This window comes from Limulus polyphemus, unplaced genomic scaffold (assembly GCF_000517525.1).
Source record: "Limulus polyphemus unplaced genomic scaffold, Limulus_polyphemus-2.1.2 Scaffold305, whole genome shotgun sequence".
Lineage (NCBI taxonomy): Eukaryota > Metazoa > Arthropoda > Merostomata > Xiphosura > Limulidae > Limulus > Limulus polyphemus.
Window position 1 is genome coordinate 511,130 of NW_013665915.1, and position 25,069 is coordinate 536,198.

Genomic DNA, 25,069 nt, shown 5'->3' on the forward strand with positions numbered 1-25,069 from the left:
TAAAAATATATGACTTACCGAAACATTGTGTATGCAACTTATTCTGTGCAACTCATTTCAGTTTCCTTTTTTTTTTAATTTGATGAATGTTTAGAAACAGCATTAAGAGAATCACTAGAAATTTAGAGCATCACACTCATTGTTCTAATAAGTATAGATCTACTTAGACAATATTTTTCATTCTTAATGTTACATAAAATTACAAGACTAGTACAAACACACAAACTGATACAAGGACACAAAAGCATGATTTGGGACAGCCTTGAACCTGGAACCATCAGACTAGGAGTTCAAAGCATGAAGGCACATTTCCCCCTCCTTTATGATGATTAACACTTAAATAGATGAAAAACTTTTAAATAATGAACAATGAAAAAGTAAACTGTTTAACAATGAATATAACATAGAAATACCCTTTAACACAGAATTGCATAAAAATGCTCTTAAACAAAGAATGCAAGTATAAAATAACATAATATTTTGGGACCTATTTGTTCATTTTAGCTGTTTCATCCTCAAAACTAAATTAAAATGATTAAAAAGAAAATTTTTAAACTCAGCCTTTTTCATTCATATACTTATCAAGCTTTTTTTAAACTGTCATAAATATATAGACACACACATATGAAATTCTCTTTAACATGAATCACTTACTCCCTTACACCACAATAAAAAAAAACCCTTTAACAAAGAAAAATTATTCTTTTATCACAACAAGCATGAAATGATCCTTTTAATACAAAATGTTAATTTGTATTACTCGGACATCTGCACAATTTAAAAATTGACCTTCCAGCAACAAGTAAAAATAGAAAGTGAAATCATAATAACTAACAAACAAACAAAAAACATGGTACGAACCATTTAACTAATGATTAAAATGTTCACTTCTGTACTTACTCTACTATATGAAATAAGCATAGAAATAACCCCTTTAACAATGAATACAACATGAAATTGAAAATAAAAAAATGAAGTTTCCTTGAGATTAACACATTGAAAAAACCTGTCATGTAACCAACAACAAAACAATCAATATAAATTAAATATCGCATAGAAAAAGGTCAAGTTAAAGATGAAAGCACTGAAAATAAACCTTGAAGCTAATGGAATGAAAGAATCAAAATGTAAGGTAAAGCACTCGTGCATATGTACATATATAAATATGTTTTAAAGTAAAGAAGAAATATACAAAATATATAACATGAGGGGATAAATCTACTTTGCCTCTATCACAGGTGCAGGATGTTACATGTACTCTCAGACCCCTGACATTCAGACAAATAGATTTTCTCTGGTTCAGGATGACAGGCTGTGACAACTAATCATACAATCCTGCATGACTCAAGTTTTCATCACGACCCATGGTCCTCATTGTAGGTTGCCTCCTGGCATGGAGAGGCTCACTGCTCCATGGTTCATGGTCTTGACCAGAGCTGGAGTTGGTGTACTTAGGCTAGTGACAGTCTGGAAGACCTGTCGAGACCTCCACATGTGATCTTGGACTCATTATATGTCATTCCACCTGGGTGACTTTCATTCGTCCTTGCTTCACTTTCTCTAACATTGATCTTCTGGTGCACCAGATATCAGCTGATCATTTGGAGTCTGTGGCTCTAGGCTGATCAGTGTGAGGGACCTTTGCAGCATTGACAAAAGTTTTATGTTCAGGAGAGGACTTATGGACTTAACACCTCTTTCATACAACCATCTCTCTGTGGGGGCAAAATTTCCCTCTGATTCAAGAGTACCTGAAAAATATGTTATTCTTTCAATAAAAGTGTTACTTTAAACTCAAGAGATCAAGTAAGAACAAATATGCATGTTAATAAAAACAGAAAACTGTAAATAAATCCTGTTTTCATTAGTACCACAATTTCTCCTTCCTACCCACTCTGTGGTATTCTCAGGGAAGTTTTATAACAGGAAGATTGGTCAGGAAAATTATGAAGTAAATCAGACTCAAACTAAATGATTGAATTTAAGCTAAAAGAATAAATAGACTGGACAACCTTATTACATTGCAAAGAAAAAGAACACTAGACATTTGCCTTGTACAGAAGCTGTAAATCAATACACAATTTGCTTTATGTCATTCTGTTGACCTATTCATTGTGGTGACCAAGTGTAACTTATGTGAATACAATGATCTGTATTATCAGAAAATGTTGGACTTGCTCATGATGATATATATATAACCACATGACTAGCTCTTCTCTTACAACATAGTTAAAGTGTACCCTCTAGATATCATCTACTCAGCCAGTGAGAGACAATGCTGTTATTGATCTGTTTCTACACATTAGGTGAAGTTGCAAGAATATCCCTATGAGCAAAGCGGATACTATTTGCTAGAAAAATACAAGAGAACAAAGGTTACTAGAACCAAAGCAACTCTGTAGATTTCTGGACCATGTGTTTATGCTAAAGCTGCATAAAATCAAACTAAAATGAAAAATTTGGAAAATTCCTATATTAATAAAAGAAAGTAGAAAACACGTAATATGCTGTATACTTCTCTCTCTAAAATAGTTTGATAAAAATGTAATCAAAGTTATCAGCAGATGTCATGAAATTTTAGTAGATGGCTGAATGATAAAGGATCAACCTTTGTTCCCAACTTAGTGTATGCCATTATAAATACATCCTAGTTGGTGAACAAAAACCAAATTGATGCTGTGTAGCATTGGAACTTGTACAAAAAATGATTGTTCTTCTTTATGGGATTCTTCATATCTATCTTAACTTAGCTGTTACTACCACAGACTAAAGCTAGTAACAAGTTTCTGGACACCATAAATCTGATTAATTTCTTGCATGTACCACAAGATGGTATTAAACAAAGAAAAATATAAAATTATAGCCCGTTTTTGTTTCTGTAACTTAATTTGAAACTTAGAAAAATTATATATTTAGATAATAGGACACTGTACATCAATGGGTATATAAAATTAGAAACTGTATTGAACTACAAACCGTAGTATTTGTTCATAGCTATTTCAAATATGTCCAAAATATAACGAGTTTGTTGCTATGTATTAATTAACAGTAAATTATTGTTGTGTATTTTAACAAGAGGCAGTATGGTAGAAAATGTTTATTTCTCTACTGTTTGTTTGTGAAAAGGACAACATTTTATGTGGGTATGGTTGACAAAATGTTTTAATATGATTTATCATATGTCTTTTATCATATTGCTGATGGTACTCCCCCAAAAAAAAGATAGGTTAAAAGATCCTGTATTCCAGTTCAATGTACCTAATTCATTATTGATATCTCTTGATATATAATATTATTTGATGCTTGACAAAAACATCTTACGTAGGTGATTTGGGCATTTTATGGCTGACTTATGTTTTCCATATATTTGTGTATATGTAACACAAAGCAAATACATACTATTTGACTCAAGAAGCATAGAGGATGCAAATAATTAATTGCATTCCTTATTGAGTCAAACTCTTCATACTAGGTGTTTCATATATATATATAAACTTATGCTGTGCATAGTTGGGAGCATATAATTAATGAGATGCACTTAAAAATTACTCATACTTTGTTCATGTATTTGACTTTTGGGTATCTCATGTATTTTACTTTCAAAAAAACAGCAATATTGAGTTTTCATACAGTATTTTAGTCAACAGGTAGATGGCAGTAGACATTTGTTTTTCATAAAAGTAAATCACTTCTATCTTTCTACATGCTTAAGGAAATTTTTCTCAAAAAAACATTTAGTTTTACTGAAACTAAAAGAAAAAGGAAACTAATGTATGCACAACTTAACTCAGTCTTCAAGAAATATGCTATTTGAAAGTTTTTAGTTACGCTAATGTATGTTCTCATAAACAGTAATTGTGGTGCTACATTAATTTAAGAAACTCTGTAACCTGTGAAATTTGCTAATATATTATAACTTATTGTATCAAAATATGAAGGATGCACATGTTCTGTATGTTTCAGTGTTATGCAATATGTATCTTCGGGTGACAAATATAAAAGTAAGTTGAGTCCTAAAAACACAAACCTTGTCAGTTCATTTGTGTTGATATGTTTTTATTTCAGCATTACTTATGCTAGAAAAAAATGCCAGTCATCAGAGAATTTATTGTCAAGAATAATAGCTTAAGACCTTTTACTTGTTCCTATACTCATTTCAAAAATAATAGAGAACTTGAAATTAATTTATTTTATTATTTGACAGGAAATTACAATTTCAGTTTTTAATGTAAAAATCTAATTCATGATAGTCTGTAATGGAATCGGGATGAGTAAAAAATGAATTTCGTGCATAGGTTTGTTTCTCTGCTTAATCATCAGATAATTGTTCATTGCTTATAGTATTGTCATGAAATTATTGCACTGAAAATAAAAGATAAAAAAGAAGTCACTAGCAATAAATAGTGCATACACCATTATTCTTATGGTATTAAACATGGTAACTGTATAATACCTTTAAAAAATAATTTTTAATTATTCAAAGTGTAGATTAATAGTGATAATTTTTAAGCTATATCGTTTAGTTTTCAGTGAAAACTTGTAATAAAAGTAATCATTTTGTTGCAATTTTTATAAAAGTTTCATTATTATGTATAATTTAAATAGTTGTAAAATGAAACTGTAATTTTGTTAGTACCATGTAGTAAACATCAAAACATTTGACTGAAAATTTAGAGCTATCTTGGTTTGATTCTATCAATAACATATTTATAACCAAAATAACGTTTACTTACTGAAAACATCAGAGAAATCAAATTGAAAAAAAAAGATGTTCTACCTAATTATTCAGACATCATCAGATTGGGTGACCTGAAAGGAAATTATTTTAATGTTAGTTATCCTGGTTGTATATGTATTTTAAGGCTTTCCTGACATGTTTATATTCTTTCTTAAGTGTATTCAATATTTTTCAGTTTAGAAATATTTAATAGAGTGAGCACTGGTATATAAAGAAGGTATGTATTTATTTCAAATGTTAACAGTCACGTTTTTGCCATAATACTTAATTCAGGTGAGCCATCTGCTAGATAATCAATCTGTTCAGGTAGTACTTGAGTATTCCAGTCATGTAGTTACTTTAGAAGTTTGAGTATATTCAGATAATTCTAAATAATGGAATGAATTAATGAAGTATCATATCTTTTTTAAATACCAAAGTAAGAAAAGGAGAAGACAATATACACTTAGAAATCCAGAATACTACTCAAGCTAACAGCAATAACTGTAGTCATTCAAAATTAAGGAAATAGAAACAAACATTCAAAAGAGAAATATAAAAAATGGTACTAACTCTCAGAAACACTTAGTCATTGTCATCTTCTTTAATTCAATGTGTATGTTTAGCTATCAAACTTTTTTCTGACTTTTAAATTGATAAAGGCTTAGAATTCATGGACATTGTTACTGTATTGAAGTATTAGTAACTTCAAAAATAAATGGAGATTATAAAATGACAGTTCTCAAATATAATTTAATTTGACAGGTGGTATGTGTAAATTATTTCCTTTAGATATTTTATCATTAATTATGCCTGTCTGTCTAGCTTGTTTTGTTAACTATCAACAAATGATTTGTCTTTTTCTAGATACTCATCATATAGGGAGGGATTTTAATAAAATTAAAATTTAGTTGGTATTTATCAGATATATTTTTCGAATATTTTGTTCTGTACTTTTCAAAGAATGTGCACTTCTATTAAAACAAATACTCAGTGGAGAGCAACTGAAATGTAAAAAATAACATTTTATTGTTTCTTTAAAGACACAATTCCTTGGTGGAAGGCATGGTTAAGGAAATATGTGGTGTTGTGTTTGGTATCTGGTGGACTCCTGGTGCTTTTGGGAATTATCTTCATTGGAATCTACTTTACTCTTCGGACTTACACTTCTTCTTTACAATTCTTTGAAACAATTCCAACCTATGTTCCTGCTGTGGTGGTAAGTGCTTTTTTGTAAATCTGAGATGTAATATTAACAATGTTCAAATATTACCTTTAGCACAGGATTTTTTAAGATTAAACATGGAACAAATACCCATTCAACTTAATAGGCAGAAAATGTTTTATGAATTTTAATTTTTTAGTATTATAGCAGTAAAAGTTAGTTATTTTGCGGAGTAATAAAGATTTGATTTTTAAATACATTCATAAACGTTTACCTTTCCCTTGGTTTCTGGATTTGCTTACTAAGCATAAATATCAAGGATAGATAAAATACTGTTACGACAGCGGAAGTCAGATGATGCTGGTAACACATGATGAATTTCTTGAATGATCACGAATTATTGGGGAAGACCAAGTTTGTTCGAGACGCCCTTTTTTTTTTTGGTATATAAGCCTGGCAGAAAAAGCCTGCAAGAATGAATGAAGATAGTTCTGGGTAATTTACGATAATGTTTCGAGCTAGTATTTTGCACTCGTAGAAAGCAAAGTTATCGAGATTGTGAATCTCAGTGATTTATAGTATGTATTATAAAAGTAGTCAAGTTTAAAGTGACAAGAAACGTATTGATTGTGAAATTACTGTGTACTAAAAGTTTGTATCGAGGAAGAATAAACTGGTTTAATCAAGAAAGGACTTGTATCGCTGAAGTTCCTCGTAAGAATTTTACCGGAAATTATCAAACAAGCAGATATGCAACAATACCAAAGTTTATGTAGAGAAGATTCTGTCAAAATATATTTATTGTAATTTAGAATAGTTTTGTTGAATTATTTGACAGGATAAAATATATTAATCTGCTTCAATGTTTAAAAATAGATGGCTGTAGATTAACATTTGTGATTTTGTTACAGACTTGGACCCCAATCATCAAGGCTAGCAAGCAAAGCTTGTTTTAACAAATTCCTCACATGTGCATTTTTGCTGAAATTTTCTGAGCACATAAAATAATCTAGAACTATAATCACTAAATGTTTCTTGCTGAGATTTAAAAAAAGTATGGCTTTGATGTGTTTTATTTTTATGTAACACATAAAAGAAATCATTGAAATTCAGTAAGCTTACTGGATTTACTTTGTTTTCTTGTTCACCAAAAAAATTAAAACATGTTTTCAGCTCTTATTTTTTCCAGTAACTCTCATGTATAAAGGGAATATCTGATTATTTACATGTACTTTTGTAATCACACAGTTACACGTACACATGTAAATGAAATAAAATGCTAAGACTAATATTTGATATGTTATGATTAGTGAATGAGGAAACTTCTAAAAAATACAACAGTAATTGAGGACTTTCATAAGTGACGGTCTTCTTGAATTCATTGATGTGTTTGTTTACATGTTTAACATATGCATGATGTTGCAGTCATGAATCACACACAACATACACAAATGTATATCAAACAGTCATAAAACAGAACAAGCATTGATAACATTTAATAATTTGACTAATTTTTTTTTTTTGTTTTAGAGGATTATAGATGAAATTCCTATTCAGTAACAAACTGATTTACAACACTGTGAAAGTATTCTTTGTACTGTTTTAGAGGGATACTACCAAGCAAGAAGAAGCTGTCTCAGTTTCATATAATATATATATATCATTATTAAGTTGTATTATATTCCTTTGTTTACGGGTTCTTTTAAGTTCTTTGATGAAAATAATTCAACATCTAGTCCATGTAACAATAATAAATTTCTTTATTTCCTCCTATAAAGTTTTGACAAACTTGTACACTGCTGTAAGTTATAATATTTATGGGGATTTTGAGTCCTTTTTAATTTACTATACAGAAACCTAAATTAATACAATATATATGTATGTTATGTATTTATTTTATTTTTCATCTAAGGTAAAACTGAAAAGAGTATCTTTGACATAGAGGCCTAATTAATTCCTTGATTGGCCATACTCTCTTCTGTGGACTGCAATTTCTCCTATTCAAGGCTCATCAGGCATAATTTATATATATATATAAAGATGAAATGTGTGTTTGTTTGCACCCTAATTCCTCCGAGCCTATTGGGCCAATCTCAACCTAAGTTTATATGTAAACACTATGAACTATGGGGAATGTTTTAAAGGGGGTCAAAATTGAACATATTTCTGTTTTGTAAAGCCAGTTGGTTAATTACTCCCAGCCTATTGAGTCAATCTCAAACAATCTTGGCAGATTAATGCTTTAGACAACGTTGGATATTCTAAAGGGATTCATGATAAAAGTATGAAAGTTGCTGGATTGTTTCTGAAACAACCATGCTTTTCTCATGGTTAATGGGATGTAAGTTGTTCAAGGATGGGATCACCTCAAACTCGTTATTTTTTTGGTAGATGGAAAGCAACCTGCAAATGTTGTTTATGAAGAAACTTTGTTATAATTTTGAAATATATGATTGCTGTTAAACTTACATTTGTTTTAATTAAGTTTAAACATTCCCCGTCAATTGATGGCTATTTCAGCTTGTGAACAGAATGAATACTATTATGAACCTGAATAAGTGTAGAAGCTTAAAGTTTACATAATTTTATCTTTAGAACTGAAGTGTTTCTACAGAAATAGTGCTTTGTTCTCAAACAGTACTATACAAGTTGTATTTTTGTTTCATATATTTAATTTAACATATAAATTATTTCTAAAAAATGATATTTTGGAATTAATTAATTTTTCCCTACATGCAGTATGCTAACAGAGGCTTAAAATAAAACAGTAGAAAATATGCATAATTTTGAATTTATGTTCTTTCAGCTTATTATTACAGGACTGATGGTTATGTGTTTTGCCAAGAGGAGAAACCGATATGCCTACTTGGTAAGATAATATTTCTACAGTAGCATTTTTTATTCTTTCTGTATTATTTTATAAGTAGCAAAATGTGGAATGTAATGATTTGTTATTCATCAGAAGATAACATGCTGTTTGTTTTAAGTTATATATTGTATGGGAAAAACACATCGGAAATATTGTTTCTAATTCACAAATTTATTAGGCTGATGTCTTACAGATTTTAGAAATAAGCATAATTAGGTTTTTAATTCATTATCTAATTAGATTAAATTTAAGGTATCTTCATTAAAAATTTTCTGTAATTGAAAATGTGTTTCATGATTACATTTATTTTTTATAAGCTGTGCATTTTTAATAGTTAAAGTTTTTGAATAGTTAATCTAAAATAAACATTTAGTACATAAGAAATTTTAAAATATTTAATGTATCATAGGAAAGTTTACCCATAAACCCTTAAACGTTTAAACTACTTGTGCATAAATATAGAGAGGCATTTATTTTATGAGTATAAATGGTTGTCACCTTTATTGCTAACTGATGATAAATTTTATGAATGCTTTAAACAAAATGGTATAATTGCCTGTTGCTAAGTGCTACCATTTCAATAGAATGATGACACGTGCAGTTAATTATTGTTGATAGTTCACTATTTCAGTAATGAAATCATTCCTGATAATACATACAGTTGAATCAACTTGAATATTCTCAATCTGCTGATAATTCAGTAGGAACACCATTCCTAATAATCCATGCATAGTTAGTCGTTGTTCATAGATGCTCAGTTCAACGAAGAGACCATTCCTTGATGAGAACATACACACATCTATAAATATAGGGACAGAGGCATTTATATACATTGTCACACATTCATTACAGAGACCTTCTGTGATAATAACAATAAATGTTGAGTTAGTCATTGTTGGTATGTCACTGTTTCAATGGTTAGACCATTCTTGATAATAGGTATCATCAGGTATTGTTCATATGTCATTGTTTAAGTAGTTAGGCACTATATTACCAAAGATTTTGGAACAGCACATCATAAGAAGGGAGGTGTAAAGACTTGCAACTGTGATCCCATTTGTATAGGAAGTGGGAAAATTTTTGATTACAGTCTGGACTCTGTTATTAACACTTGTCACCAAATGTTGTTACACATCAAGTGGAGTAAGCTGTTAACTCATGCAAAATATCACCAAGTGTACCAAGTTATCAGTGTTTGTCTTTCCTGTTCATTAGTCAGGTGTTTCAAAATGTCTCAGCATGGTCAAAACTCTAGGCTATTACAGGTAAGATCAAGATTTTATTTTGTGTATAAACCACAGTATCATGAAAGAAGTATGGTTATTCTACTTCCAATTTGATAGTCTAGAATCTCGTAAAAATGACAAGGCATTCATGGCTTCTTTAGCTATTATCACTGGACTCCAGACCAGTTAAAGTAGGCCTGTGCTATGACAACACAGTCATTCATAGCCAAAGAGTTCCCTGAGCTGGTACCAAACTTGAACCATCCGAAGCAAACAAGAGGTAGCAGTATTTGTCACTTCTCATGATAGTTTTCTTCATTGTTCTTCACTTCAATTGTAACACCCAAGGCACCATGAAAGGTTTGTCTAGTGTTCACTGCTGTGCATGATTGTTAACTCATAGTGTTTGTGAAATCAGCAGCACTGAGGCTCCCACAGAGGGTGTAGTGCTGACCATTAGTCTTGAACTCTCCCCCAAGTCATGTTTGATGAACTTAAAGTTATGTGTGTGTGTGTATGGATTCATTTTGTAACACAATTCAAATGTTGTGCGGTCTGGTAAGTGATTAACAGTGTAGACAGGCCGATATGTCTCACACATTCATAACAACAATGCCAAATCCAATAAAAACTCTTCTTTGAATGTTTATGAGATTCTGTTCTCATGGCATCTTGACCCTAACTGACTAACTGTAGCAGCTGCTGCCCTTTATAAGCCTTACACGGCACTGCATCTTGGAATTTGCATACAAATTCAGTAGAAACAGGCCCATTACAGCTGGTGGTGCCCTTTCCCAATACTTTTGGCCATATGGTTGAGTGCTGTTAAAGGAAGGAGGTCATTAATAACTAATACATGCATAGACAAGTATTTGGTAATATGTAATTATTCCAATAGGCAGAAGCAATTGTTATTGTGTTCTTAAATTTATTTTTATGTCCTACTTAACAAACAAGCTCAGAAATGCACACATATATATGTTTGTTTATTTTTCACTGTAAAATTTCCATAAGCAGTATTTGTAATAATATTCAATCTGTTTAAACACTGAGCTTAGAAATAAAAAACGTTCCCACAAAATTGCAAAATTTTATCAAGAAATTGGTAAAAAGGAGACTATATAAAGTAAACTTTCATACTTTATGATTGGTACTGTATTTTTTTTTTTGAGGGGGGGAAGTTCTTTTATAATTCTTTTAATGTAATAACAAATATAGTTTTCTTCATTACACTTTGCTATGATTCTTTTATCCTTTCTATGTATTTGTCAAAATTTTATTTCTGAATCACATAAATTTAACATGTTCAGTGAATTTACAACTAAATTAAAATCTTCTGCATGTATATAAGTTTTCAGCTAGTCAAAGGTACTTGGTAGAGTCACTAATAATTGTGTAATATTCTTCTGTCCTTGTTGAATCCACATAGGTTCACGTATCCTTGTGTAAAACTTAAGTTTTCTTCAATATTTTGTAAAATTTTGAAAACGTTTACGATAGATTTATGATTTTTTTCAAGAAACAATATCAATAGCTACTCTACAATCATCCAGTTGAATATGATGAAATCCTTTCAATCAACACAATTTTACTTTCTCTCTTCTTATACAGCTTTGCACTCTTGTATCTGCTCTTCTTGTTTTCTCATAATGCAGTGTAATAAGCTCAATTTTATTTTAATTTTTTTGCTAAGGATTTTGTGTCCCTATAGCGCAGTGGATAGCGCGTTGGATTTCTAATCCAAAGGTACCGGGTTCGTTCCCCGGCAGGGATGCCACCACCATTGCCTGGTCCCCAGTCCAGGATGAGAAAGGAGGAGGGTTGGGCGCGGGGCTAGCAACTCTGCCCCGTAAAAACCAACCTGCTACGGAAACTGCAACAACGCTTCTGTCGGCGAAGTGTTGTTGTAGCCCTATGTTCCACTAGGAATGACAGGAACTAAGAGAGAGCTAAGGATTTTATCAAATGACTAATAAAATACAAATAAATAAAAAATCCATCCAAGGTTATTGTTAAAGTACAATCCAAAAATACATTTATATCACCATACTCTGGTAAGTTCCTTGTTAGTTCTTGCTTTTGTTTTTCTAAGTTGTAGCAAAACCTTTTCATGGTTTTAATACTTAATTAATTACTCCTGAAACCCTAAGTGTAATTAACAGTTTTCTGATTATGTTTTTTGTAATGTAAGTCACCTGAAACTATTGAAACAAAGTAAGCTGAGTAAAGCTTATTAGAGAGCAGCCTTACAACCATTCATGTAGCATGTTTTGAAGGTTGGTGATATAAGTTGTCTAGACTAATTTGATATATGTATCACAGCTTGAACATTAGAAACCAAGATGGAAATAATATGAGGTATTCATTGAGCAAAAGTGTAAAAACATGAGGGCTACTGATATGATATTCATGTTCAGGACTGGTTCATTTGAGAACTGTCATGCTATCACAAGTCTTAGTTTTAGTATATTTTAATTGGTTAAAGTTATAATTATTTATAGTGAATGTTTCAATAAATTGATAAATAAACATGTATCTCTGTGTGAAATATCTAAAGCTGACTTATACCCTTTAGAAAGTTGTAGCTTTGTAAGACATGTTGAAATATTACATTCAACCAATACACACAGTTATAGATATATATAGTGATTTTTTTTAGTAAGGTGAGTATTGGCTTTTGATGTTTATGTATAACTCTTTTTTTTTTTTTTTTAGTCCTGTTCTACACTATAACCTGTTTGGAATTCACTCCAGGTGTTTTCACTCTAAACTCCAAATACCTGATTAAAAAAATCAGAATGTTTTCAGGACTAGACATAAGCAATAATTCTCAATAAAAGAGCTTTAATTATGGAGTTTTTGTTGTTTTTTCTGGCAGTTTCTGGTTATAGTTTACAGATTTCTAGTTTTTGTAATGTGTTCTGTGAGTTATGTTTATTTTTAAGATTTAACAAAAAATTCATATGAAGTTGTCAAAAAATCAAATAGATCTCTTAAAATGTTTTGTTCTTTTTTTGCCTTCTGATAGCTAGATATCTTAAAGATAAGTTTAAAAACTCGTATACTTTAGTTATGCATATATTTCTTAAATTGATAACCCTAAACAACTATGTCAATTCAAAACATTAGATTGATAAAATGCATTGTATCAACATTCAAAAAAAAAATCTTGAACCAAAAAACTGTGAATTAATGCATTTAACAATATAGTATTGCAAGTGCCCATAATATCACTTCATTTCATTTATGATAAAACTATCAGAAGAAAATTTAAGTTACTGACTTTTTTACATACTGCTCACAATTAGTAAAAAGTGCAGGTTGGTTGGTAGAGCTCTGGATTTCTGAGTTAAGTTTAAATGTGTGTGATACCACAAAATATTTCCCACAATTTAAACTTTAGGTGTATTATAAGAGTGACAGTTAGTCCCTTAGTAAGGGTAGAGTTTTGCTGACTGGCTGCCTTCCATCTGGTCAGTAGTTCAAAATTTATGGGTGACAGTAGGTAACATTTGTATCTTTGACATAAGTACAAATACAACTCAATATGCATCATATTGAGTAATTTTAATTTTTGCCTGTTACAACACTTCCATTTCCATCACATCCTCACTTTAGATACCTTTAGATGTTTGAAGAATTACCAGAACTAGATTTTGTATGCTTAGATACTTTTTAAAATGTTCTCTGTTCTTAACACTGATGTTAAAACCACACACGCTTGTTAATTCTTCATAATCTCATTCACATCCAGAACAAGCTTATTGATAAACAACGAAGATCATTGAAATGTATTGATTCCTGCCTTTATCTTTAAAATGTTGTCTATTCTAATTAACACTTATTTTAAATCTACACATGCTGAATTTTATGTATAGTTTGATTTTAAGATAATTTTGATTTTATTCCTCAAAACGTAACTATCTTTATCCATAAATGGAAGAGTGTTGTGGAATGATAGTTTAGGAACAACATAACCCACTTTAATAGGAGTGTACACACCATTTAAAAAGCATTTTAAAATGTTATTAAGTAATGATAAATGAAAACCATTTTTTAGTAACATATTTTCACACTTTCTATTTCTTAGTGAAAATAATAATAATTGCTGGCAAAATGAGAAGCTGTATAAAATAAGACATCTATTAAATTTAGAGGTATAAAACTGTCAGAATGATCGTACAATCCTGTATACATTGGTTTATGAAACATTCCTGTTTGTAAATGATCACCAAAATTGTTAATATCAGAATAATTGTAAAAACTGACCAAAAAATAGGGTGGAATCAGTTGTTTTCTATGTAAAATACACAGGAAACCTGATTACTGGGATTATCTGCAGTACTGTTGTATTTTGGTTTGGGTCTGGCATGGCCTGGTGGTTAGGGTGCTTGACTTGCAATCTAAGGATCACAAGTTCAAATCCCTGTCACCAAATATGCTCATACTATAAGGTTGCCAAGTGTGCCAGTTACCCAGGTATAAAAATTCTTGGCTACCAAAAAAGAATGACCATCCAACCCCAAACTAAAGGTCATAAAGGAAGAAAAAAAATTGTAGGTATTTTGGTTTAACTTCTATATGTGTAACTTGTAAAACCAACAAAATCATTGTTTCACCAGCAATTTAATGTATAAATATATTGCTTAATGTAATGGAATTCCTCATTAGTTATTGTAAAGTTAAAATATACATTGTATTTAAAGTTCTTTGTTTAATTATAAGATTAATAAAAAACTATTCTAAATTGACTGGGTTGTACTACATGCTGAAATTACTGTACTAATTCTGGTTAAACAGATCAAACTGGCAGGGGGATGCTGCTTGATTTGTGCTCTCTTGTGTGTGGTCATCACTGTGACCACAACAGTTATCCACATGAACAGGCTACAGACTCTTCATAAATGTGTTTACACTCCAAAGGCTAAAACTTGCACTTGTGTATCAGCTATAGCAGATCCAGGCACATCATCAGGTGAGTAGAATAGTTTCATTTGATAATGTTTGTTAAGTAAAAGTTTACCGCATGGTACAATTACTTTAATTTTATATATATATATATTAAGCACAGAGGTTTTTATATTAGTAGCAATTTTGTGACAAAGTTTACTACTCACAGAAATATTTTTATCTAAAATTATAACTACTTTTTTTCATATTACAAAAACCTAACATACCTAACTTCAAAGTCGTTAAACTAGCCAAATAAGTTTAAAATACCAAAGTAAAAAATGTATTATGTAAGTCACCTCAATGCATTGGCCTGTTAGATGCAATGTTAATAATTATATTTTTAAGAGTTTTAGCTATAAGTTATCAATTGTACTAAAATGTAATATTTTACAAATCTTGAAAATATTGTTATATGAATCTCTGTCATGGATCTGTGGGAGCAGTTCATTAGAAACAAATTAAACTGACCAAAATTAAGTATTTTTAGTCTATAATGTAGGCATTAATGAATGATTGATATAAACTAGGCAACATAATTATATATTCCCGTCAAGATTCCACTTTTTGTAATATTAACTTATCCACCATACTGAAGGGTTGCAACAGCTGCATCAGATTTAACAATAGTAGAAAAAAGGTACAACAGGGTACCATACTGACATGTTACAGATAACCTTAAAATAGCTTTCACCACTTGAGCTTTAATATACTTATTATGTAACTGCAACCAAACTATTAGTACAATATAATTAGCAAGGGTAACTTAGTACAAATTGAACTAGTAAAAGTATCAGTCTATCTTGTTAATTCCTTTTACAATTTTAACTTAGTATAGGGCTTTCTGACAAGAGTAACTTGCTTTCCAATATGAGCTAATGCTGATCAAAATTTATTAATTTAAGCAGATATTTATCTGCTAGGAAATAGATCTCTTTACAAAGAAATAAGTAATAGTAATCTGCCTGTCCAAGTACTGAAGTTCGTAAATATTTTCATTGATAACTTTGTAGAGTCTCATAGATTTGTGTTCAACAATACTCCTAACTGTGATGTTGTCCATGGAAGTCTATCAACAAGTCTACGGGTTTTATTTGGCCTTTCTGTCATTGGAATTCTCATCTGTATTTTCTCTGCCATGTTAGTTTACCAACTCTTAAGCCATGAGAAGAAAAAACTATATTGGGAACAGGTAACTAATTTGTTCTAGCTGTATTAAATTTTACACAGTGAAAAACTTACTATGCATAAATGTAGAAGTATGAAGTACCTTGAGGGTATGCTTATTTGTGAAGTATGTGATGTTATTTATCTAAGTTCATTATAACCATCCATCTTGTAACAAAGGAGAATTAAACCATCTTTTAATGTATTTAAATGATCTGAACTCTTTTAGTTAACAATATAATATTGTTTAATATATTTTCCAAAACACTAAGACTTACCTCTGAAACATAGTTATCCTCTCCTTGTTGAGTAGAACTCACTCTGTTAGTATCACGTGACCTAATGCTCTGAATCTCCTTGATGCAGTGCAATGCTTGCATCATACCAACTTTCACATGACTTACTTTCATACATATTGGGGGACTACCTAAGCTCTACCTACCTGCCCATATCCTGATTTATTTTTATGACAGTCATCTGTTCACATTGTTTTATCTATTCACCATGAAATTAGATTTTAATGTTAAAACTTTTGTCAATATGGAAATTTCTGCTACTTCATTTGAAGCTTTATTTCCACATTTTACTATGGGTGTACAACAGGATCCCATAGCTACATTGTTTAATGTATTTGGGTCATGCATGCTGTGACACTTGCTGTTACCTCTGTGGGATTTCCTGTTCAGCTTAACAGTAATGTTGCAAAACATTATTAGCCACCTTTTGATGCTTCGTGCATAGTATATCATTCACATATTCTCTTTTTATAGATCTTTTTAAGGCATTTTGACTTCAGTATCCTTGATGCCATTATGCTGCCAACTTGAGAGTTGGATCTTGTTTTGCATTCTTTAGCTTCTCCGTTATTTGAGCCTTTAGTAGCTTGTTCATATCATCTGTTGCTCAAGACTTATTTTCTTCTTTTACTTGCTTTGGGCAGGAGATGTTCAATCTTTGTGCTATGGATTCTCTTGCACCTTGTTTTCCAGGCAGTTGCACTACTTTTATTTTGATAAAGCATTATTGCCTAAAACTTGGTCTGCATGGAAGAGTAACAATTGTTTTTCCCTATTCTTTTAAAAAAGATCCTGATTTTCATTCTAATTTTCTTTGCTCTATCCGAGTTATTAGGTGTTATCTTTCATGCATGTACAGAATCTTTTTGAGGGCCTAGACATATGTTATTAGCTGCGGCATAGAGGCTCATAGAATGGCTCTGAGTCTTTTTTTGTTGTTTTTTTTCAAGTACAAACTTTTAGCTCATAGCTCCGTCATCTCTTGACCGATTTAAGATCTAATTACAGTTTTCGACCCAGGAGGTCAAACCATTTTGATTGATTTATTTGTCCACGCCCAAGGTCTAGTAGATTAATTTACACTAATCCTTCCTAAAAGAATTTCAATTTGAAAGTAGGCTGGTAGAAATCCCGATGAGTAATAACATGGAATCAGGTATATGTGTGCCTCATAACATATGGCATTGTTGACGCACAAAAATATAGCTAAGAAAAAAAGGGTCTCATAGATTAATTTACTTTCATTTCAAGTGCTGCGGCTATTGAGGATTCCCTCTTACTTTTATCTTATGATGAGTCATGTGCTTCACATGTAGCTACTGCTACTTTAATGGATTAACTTTTTTAATTGATTTGGGATTTAACCAATTTCCTCATACATGTGTTTGGTGTTTCATCCCATCAGGTTTGGCATTTGACGATGTCGTTGGTGTCATGGTTGAGATACCCTTTAAAGGATATCTTGCAGGCCAGTATGTGAATGACTCCAATTACATTTTTATGATTTTATTTACATCATATTGCTGTCTCTTAAGCTTTGGAATTCTACTTACCCTTGATTATTGCATTCCAATTCCAGTGGAATATTTAACAGATACATTTAATTAAACATAAAGAAAGATATAAAAACTGCCACAGTCTGATTTTGATAACTAGTTTCCATACAAAACCTGGAATCATCTAATCAGGACTTAAGTATGTTTATAAGAACCTCTGCATTTGTCCCTGACCCATACCATTCTCTGTACTGGTACTCCATTAGAGAGTGATGCCCTTTGGATATGGATAATGCCTCAGAAGGTGCCTGTCTTTCCATCTGTGCATGCACGTAGCACATAGCATTATAACAAAACTGATGGGATATTATTATGAACCTCTATACTGTCTTTTGATGCCACTCTTTCTTATTTTCCTCTGTGATGTTCCCATTGCAGTGACCTGAGTTGTTGAGACCATCCTCAAATTCACCTAGATTTCTTCAATTCTTTATGGGTGCCTACTGATTAGACCAGGTAGAGACCTAGCTTATTTGTTTTTGCTAGTCTTTTCTGGATGGATTAAATGGAGTACAGTATTCTACCCTTGGAACTGTTCATTCTTATTTTACTGTAAGAAAAAATGGTATGGTCTTCCTTGTTAATGCCACTCTCAAAGAAGTGTGGTGGCCTAGATATACTAATTCCACCCAGCTTCCACTAGCTTCCTGGGTGATTTAGGTAACCTTCTGGGAAAAATGCTTCTTCTTAATGTACTTAGAAAACAGTGGATCAGCCTTTGTTAATTATTATGTACTTTTTCTCTCCACTTTTTCTCAAATGAGAATTTAGCCCATCTTATATAGTTTGTATTCTGGTTTTTATTTTTCATACACTAACTCCACTAGCCATCAATTGGTACTTGTGGGATGCTTCATAGTCCATAGCCTATCACATTCTCTGATTTGTTTCTCCCTTTCACTGTGGGTGCCTTTGTGCTTAACTTCAAACAAACAAACAATTCACTGTGGGCACTCTGGCTAACTGTATTTCAGAGGTAAACTTTGAATTTTTCATTTTTGAAAAAATAAAAATAAACCTGGCTTTGAATGGGGGAAGCTAAAGCTTAAGTAGCCTTCAGATGTATGTGCAAATAAGTGAATAGAAGGTGGGTGAATAGAGGACTATGGGTAGGTATGATGTAATTACTACATATCATCAAGATTCAGAACTTTGGGTTATGTGACATTGACAGGGTGAATTGTACTCAACAAGGAGAGGCTAACTGTGTCTCAGAGGTTAGTACCTGTTTGAAATTTATTTTAATTTTAAACTTGTAAAATTCTGCCCTTTTGTTTAATTTGCTATTGGCTGGGTTAGATTTGTTTTCTAACTTATATTTTCTATTATTCATTTATATTCGATGTAGAAATATTTCTCAATTTCGAAGGTTTGATTATGCATACCAGGCTACTAGTATGGTTACTATAAACTATTTACCTAATGTTTAATAGTATCACTCACCTATATTTAATAAAGGTTCTAAAAATCTTCCTTATCTCTCCTGGTTAGTATCATTGTTTTCTTCCTTATGCCTCAAAATAATGATTTGTATCTTTTTTTTATTACTAGAGTATATCATTTTGTTACAATTACATGTGAGAATCGCATAAAATCGTTTTTTCTGATAATAAAATTATAAACAGGCACTTTTGAATGCAAGATTAACAATCATCTATTATACTAATGCTCAGTTTTTATCTGTCCTGAAAATACGCATGCACTTTACTATTTAATGGATGTAAACAAAAGGCAGACATAAATATACTTTAGTAAATATTATGTACAACAACATGTTAAAAGCTTGTCAAAGTTTTCAAAAAAGTCTAAAGCTAGGTTGTAGAATAACATTATAAGTTTACCGTATTTAATACTATGTATAATAGTTACTACTTAATGTTTTGTATAAGCTTTAAGACCTTAATATGTATATACTTAAAACATGGTATACATTGTGCGATGGTCAGGGTGACTTTGTAAAAAGAGGTAGTGGCAGTAGGGGTACTTTCTGTTACCCGCTTTCAACACCCAGCTCTTAATGTCCTTTTACAGTGGTTCACATGATTACTTAATGAGCCAAAATTGAAAGGTCACGAATTAAAGTAGGAAGTGGGTATAACTCAAGAAATGGCTCGTCATATCAGCCTTATGGTGGCTGTTGGAGTAGAAACTTCATCTGAGTTTATGTATCATTGCAATAGTGGCAGCCATTTTGTTTTTCATTACATTCATCCATAAAGAGTGCTAGTACACTCTCTGAGATGTATAAGATGCTTGTGTATGTTGTGTTAAAGAAAATTTAATAAAAGTTTTTTTTTGTGTAAGGATGTGGCGCCATCTATGAGTATAGTTAAGGTTAATTTACATCAAGGTATTAAATACTAAATCACAGCAATAATGGGGGTGGAGGGGCTGTAACCCCCCAATTAAAATACCTTTATTCCAAATTGCCATCTCACAAAGTTTGTTTGAGATTGGCCCAGTGACATAGGAGTGGTTACATAACAGACATACATATTTTTTGTGGTTTATATATATATAGATTTTATATGTATTTATAAAACCACTTAAGAATATTAAATGCTTTAAATGTATCTATATATATATATATATATATTAACCACTATTATAACCTACCTGCCAGTATTTTTTCTTTGTAGTTTTAGATAAAGAATGATCATTCAGTGGGAGTTGATGAGTTCAAAATATCTATTTAAAATTAAATGTAAAGACCAAGCTGTTACAGTTATGATTGTTTATAGAATTTGTTATTATTAGACTTGTCCTCTTGCAATCTACATACAAATTTCCTTCTAAAAACATAATTTTTGAAAATATTCTGCTTTTAACTAACCTGGTACAGCAAGTAGTGACTGATATCCTGTTACAAAGTGTTTTATTTTTATATGTAAACACTTAAACAAATGTGTGAACAATTGGTATTTTACTTGACATATATGTTCTATTCAAACTCTTTAACAAAATACCTGTAATAACTTGCTAACTATCTTGTTCGTTTTATAATTTTTTTTACTTGTTTAAAAATGTTGAAACCATTAAGACAGAACATTGCTAGTAAATTGGAGCCCAATTTTTCTAACATTAACTTATATATGTATTTATTTTTTACAAGATGCTTCCACAATTGACTTCTACTTCTGAGATAAATTTTTTCTCTTCTTTAAAGCACTTTAAAAAATGTATTTTTAGGTTCAACTTAAAATTTTTGTACTTATTACTCTGTATTTAAAAGTGGTACTGCACTATATACTTTTTGTTTTACTTATTTTTTTATAAATATCTACTCAAGGGAGGTTGGCCTGGATTGTATGATATATTCAAACGATGATGATACTATTATAGAAACATATTATATTATTATTGTTTGTGTTTTTAATATCTTAAGAGATTCATTACCTGATATTATATTGTACAAAAAGATTTGAGAATATAATGTTAAGATTATAATTTTCATTTATTTCAGCTGGAATTAAGAAGAAGGTTCATCTATGCTCGCCACACAAATCATCCACTGTGTAGTTGTTATGAGGACATGTACCCATGGCCTCTATGGGAAATGTTGGATTATCGTTTCCTTAGTGCTCACCACTTTAACTCGGGACCTCTCACAGAGGAAGAATCTCCATCACAAGGAACACGTATACTGGAAAACAATGGCCAAGGACGAAACAGTAGTCAGCGACACACAGGTTGGAGCTGGCTTCCTTGGCCATGGCATAGTGCTGCTGAAAGAATTCTCCATACTCGTGGCTCAGTCAGCAATATGAGAAACAGTTTCATGAGGCGATTAATCTCAAGAGAAATATGGAGAGAAGACACAACATCCCCTTCCACATCTACCCCACATGAGTCCCCTTTGCGGCCAGATTCACCCCAAACTTCTCCATGGAGAACCAACACTGGTCACATTTTTCATCCTAATATGAGAACTGCAGCAGCTCAACAACGTTTTGGTGCTCGCGCGAGACCAACTGGCTCAACAAGGCCATTAGTAACACACAGAAGAACTCGCTCAAATGATGGAGTTTTTCACCATTTACAGATGAACTCCTCAGCTCGCTATAGCCCCTCCTTTGTCCCAGCTGAAAGTTATGAAATTCCTAGACACATGTGGGGACCACCACCTCCTTATTCTCACCCACCTTCAACAGAAAATGTTTCAGGCTTACAAAATGGTTTAGGGAACACTGGACAGCATTGTTTCCTACCTGGTCGAGAAACTATCAATCCAAACTCCACAGTTGTAACTGTGGAATCTCAAGTTCATGACACTGAAACAAATGGTGCTGCATCCAGTTCTTCCAAAATGAGCACACCGCTGTCAGAGAGAAGGTTAATGTGTCACTTTTCTTCATCTGATGGTATCACTCTGACAATAAGTAATAACTTGTTGAATATCTGTAACCAGAGTGATGATGGTGAACTAGATGAAGATAAACGAGATAATTCATGTATTGTTGAAATGCAAGTACCATATATTGTTCAAAAAGAAGACATAATGTTTAATACTCTACCAACTAGAAGCTCAAGGAAAAAAGACTTAAATCCATTCAAATCTCTATCTAATATTCCTTTGTGTTTATCAAAGAAACTTAATGAAATGAACCTGGAGAAGCATCATTCTGGTAATCTTTCATTTATTGAATCTTGCTGTGAGGTTGAAGATGTTTTACATTGTTCTGTGGAGGACCTTTCTAAGTTTCAGGAAATTGAAAATACAATCTGTGATAAATTGACATATAAAACATTCTCAGAAAGACACTTGTATGACGAAGACAGTCAAAATATTTCCCTTTCAACAGATTCTTCCCCATCTTCTTTAAGTTTCCAAGCAACATTTGTAGAACTTCCTTCAGATTTTAAGTCTAGTGTAATGATAGCCACTAGTCCTTCTACTCCAGTAACTGAAAATGTTACTCTTAATGACAAAATGTATGCCCAATCAATGCCAAACCTTAGTATATCAAACTCTCCCACAGCTGCAAGCATATTTTTTCAAGTACCTTCAAGTGGAAACACTTCAACTTCTCAAGATTTTGCAGATTTTGATTTAGATGAGGAAAGTAGTCCTTTAGATTTTGATAGCCCTTCATCTGATGCAACATCTGCACCTTCTCTTCCAGAAGATGAGCAACATTTTTATGGAAGTAACCACCTGTTGTGCAACCATCCAGAAATTCCTAAAAATGAGCACAATCTTGACTGTGATGAAAGTCAATTACCTGGAAAAATGAGATGTAACTTACCTTGTCCTCCTACATTTACAGCATCTGGTCGAACCTTACCAGCAGATAAGAGTCAAACGTCCATGAAGGAGATTACTGAACAACAAGGCTGTCTCTCTTGCCCAGAGTCTGAAGCTGTCAGTGAGAACAGAGGCTTTTTTAATCATGGCTTAGTTGAACCAAAGTACTTGGCTACAGATTTTACATCTACTCAAGCATTTCCTAGTTCCAGTGAAGGGGGATGTTATGCCAGTGACAACATCCCAGCCTTGCTTACAGTCTCTCCAAGAGACAGAACAGAGAGTTTTGTTGTAACAATCAAAAGTGTGAATGTTTAATTTATCGTTTCACTTTTTGATGATATGTTTTGTTGAATAATTACATGAACAGTAGTAATTTCTTATAAGAACTACTTTTTATGGTACATACAAGCGATTAAACCAGATCATTATAAATAATAACATGTTGTTGTGAGTAAATGTGCCAAGAGTATAAAAAAAAGAAAAAAGAAGAGACCATGAGTTGAATTACCAAATGAACATTCATGAATGCCTACTACATTTAAGGGCCTAAGGTGTGACATACATTTAACAGTGCATTTAACAGCATAGTGAACTTGATACCAGATTTCAAGTTGAGCAACCGTGCTCAGTGCTTTCAATATTTTTGGATACTAGCCAACTTTGTGTATACATATATTTTCTGATGTTTAAGTAAATAGCATGTAGTTATGAGAGAAGAGTCCAATATTTAAATTCTTAACCAACAGAAAGAAAAAGGTAAAGCAGGATTAAGCTGTAGTTAGATTTTGATAGTTCAAACAAATGTGCGTTTCTACATACTTTTCGAGACATTCAAGTTGCTGACTACCAAGTGAACATACGTTTACAGTGTATCCTAATTACTTTTAGTCCCATGAAGTTTGAATACAAATTGTCGGTCCATAACAAATCTGAATACTTATATCAACGATGAGTTGACCATATTTCATTCAAAAAACGTTTACATTTTGTGCTCTAATGTTCAGTTGGAAATAAATATTAAAAAACACCATTTTCTCCTTACAAGTTTTCACAATGACGGCTGTGTTTGTAAATTTTTTATATATTTTGAGACAAGATTTTGGACTTTTAATATCTGTGGTATTTCGTTGACTTTGGTTTCTGTGAAATGTAAGTCTTAAGGAATAGAAATACATAATATCTTAGATATTTTATTTAAAAATACAACTACTCTGCCAAGTATCATAAGTTCATTATTAAATTGGTTTATTATGTAACGAATATATTTAATTCATATATCATATAGACTGGTACCAGCTTAAATACCATATTATATTATCAAACAAAAAACCAGTTGCACTTTATATGCACGATTTCTTTGTGACGTGGAGCAGATTAATTTCAAGTTTCGTCTTTTTTTTTTAAATGAAAGATTTATAGCGGAAAACTACCTGTTCTTATGTGTTAATCTGTTAATTATTTTTAATTTTGTAAGAATGTGAATTATTTGCCCATTTTGGTAGGTATTGTTTAAAGTGTAGTTGTAAAGAGTTAGAAAGGATTATTGGGCGAATTTGTTATGCTCTAAATTAATGTCTTCAAAAAGTATTATTATTATTATTCATTGCTGAAAAACACCTAATATTGTTATTATTAGAAACTTCTTTTCATTGCAAAACAGATTCAAATCATTTTGTGATTTATTTCGTGGCTTAGAACTGTTTTAATTTATAATGGCTGGAGACGGCTTGAATGGGTAATGAGGAAAAACTTTAATATAACAGCAAATGTACAATGTTTCGACCAGGTTTTGATGACAAAACCTTGTCGAAACATTGTACATTTGCTGTTATATTAAAGTTTTTCCTCATTACCCATTCAAGCCGTCTCCAGCCA

General features: G+C 31.6%; 1 protein-coding gene and 1 non-coding gene across 6 annotated transcripts in view; both read left to right on the forward strand.

Moving 5' to 3' along the window:
- The window catches only part of LOC106457231, a 73,198-nt gene extending 49,112 nt beyond the window's left edge, over positions 1-24,086 (forward strand). For all 5 annotated transcript variants that reach the window (XM_022383061.1, XM_022383060.1, XM_022383063.1 and 2 more), the window contains 5 exons: positions 5,761-5,936; positions 8,689-8,751; positions 14,778-14,952; positions 15,941-16,119; positions 21,410-24,086. In XM_022383061.1, the coding sequence (XP_022238769.1) occupies positions 5,761-5,936; positions 8,689-8,751; positions 14,778-14,952; positions 15,941-16,119; positions 21,410-23,509 (2,693 nt within the window). In that variant the 3' untranslated portion in view covers positions 23,510-24,086. The remainder of the gene's footprint in view (positions 1-5,760; positions 5,937-8,688; positions 8,752-14,777; positions 14,953-15,940; positions 16,120-21,409) is intronic.
- Positions 11,679-11,751, forward strand: Trnar-ucu. Its single transcript has one exon. It is a non-coding gene; the product is annotated as a tRNA-Arg (tRNA).
- Positions 24,087-25,069: the final 983 nt, after the last annotated feature.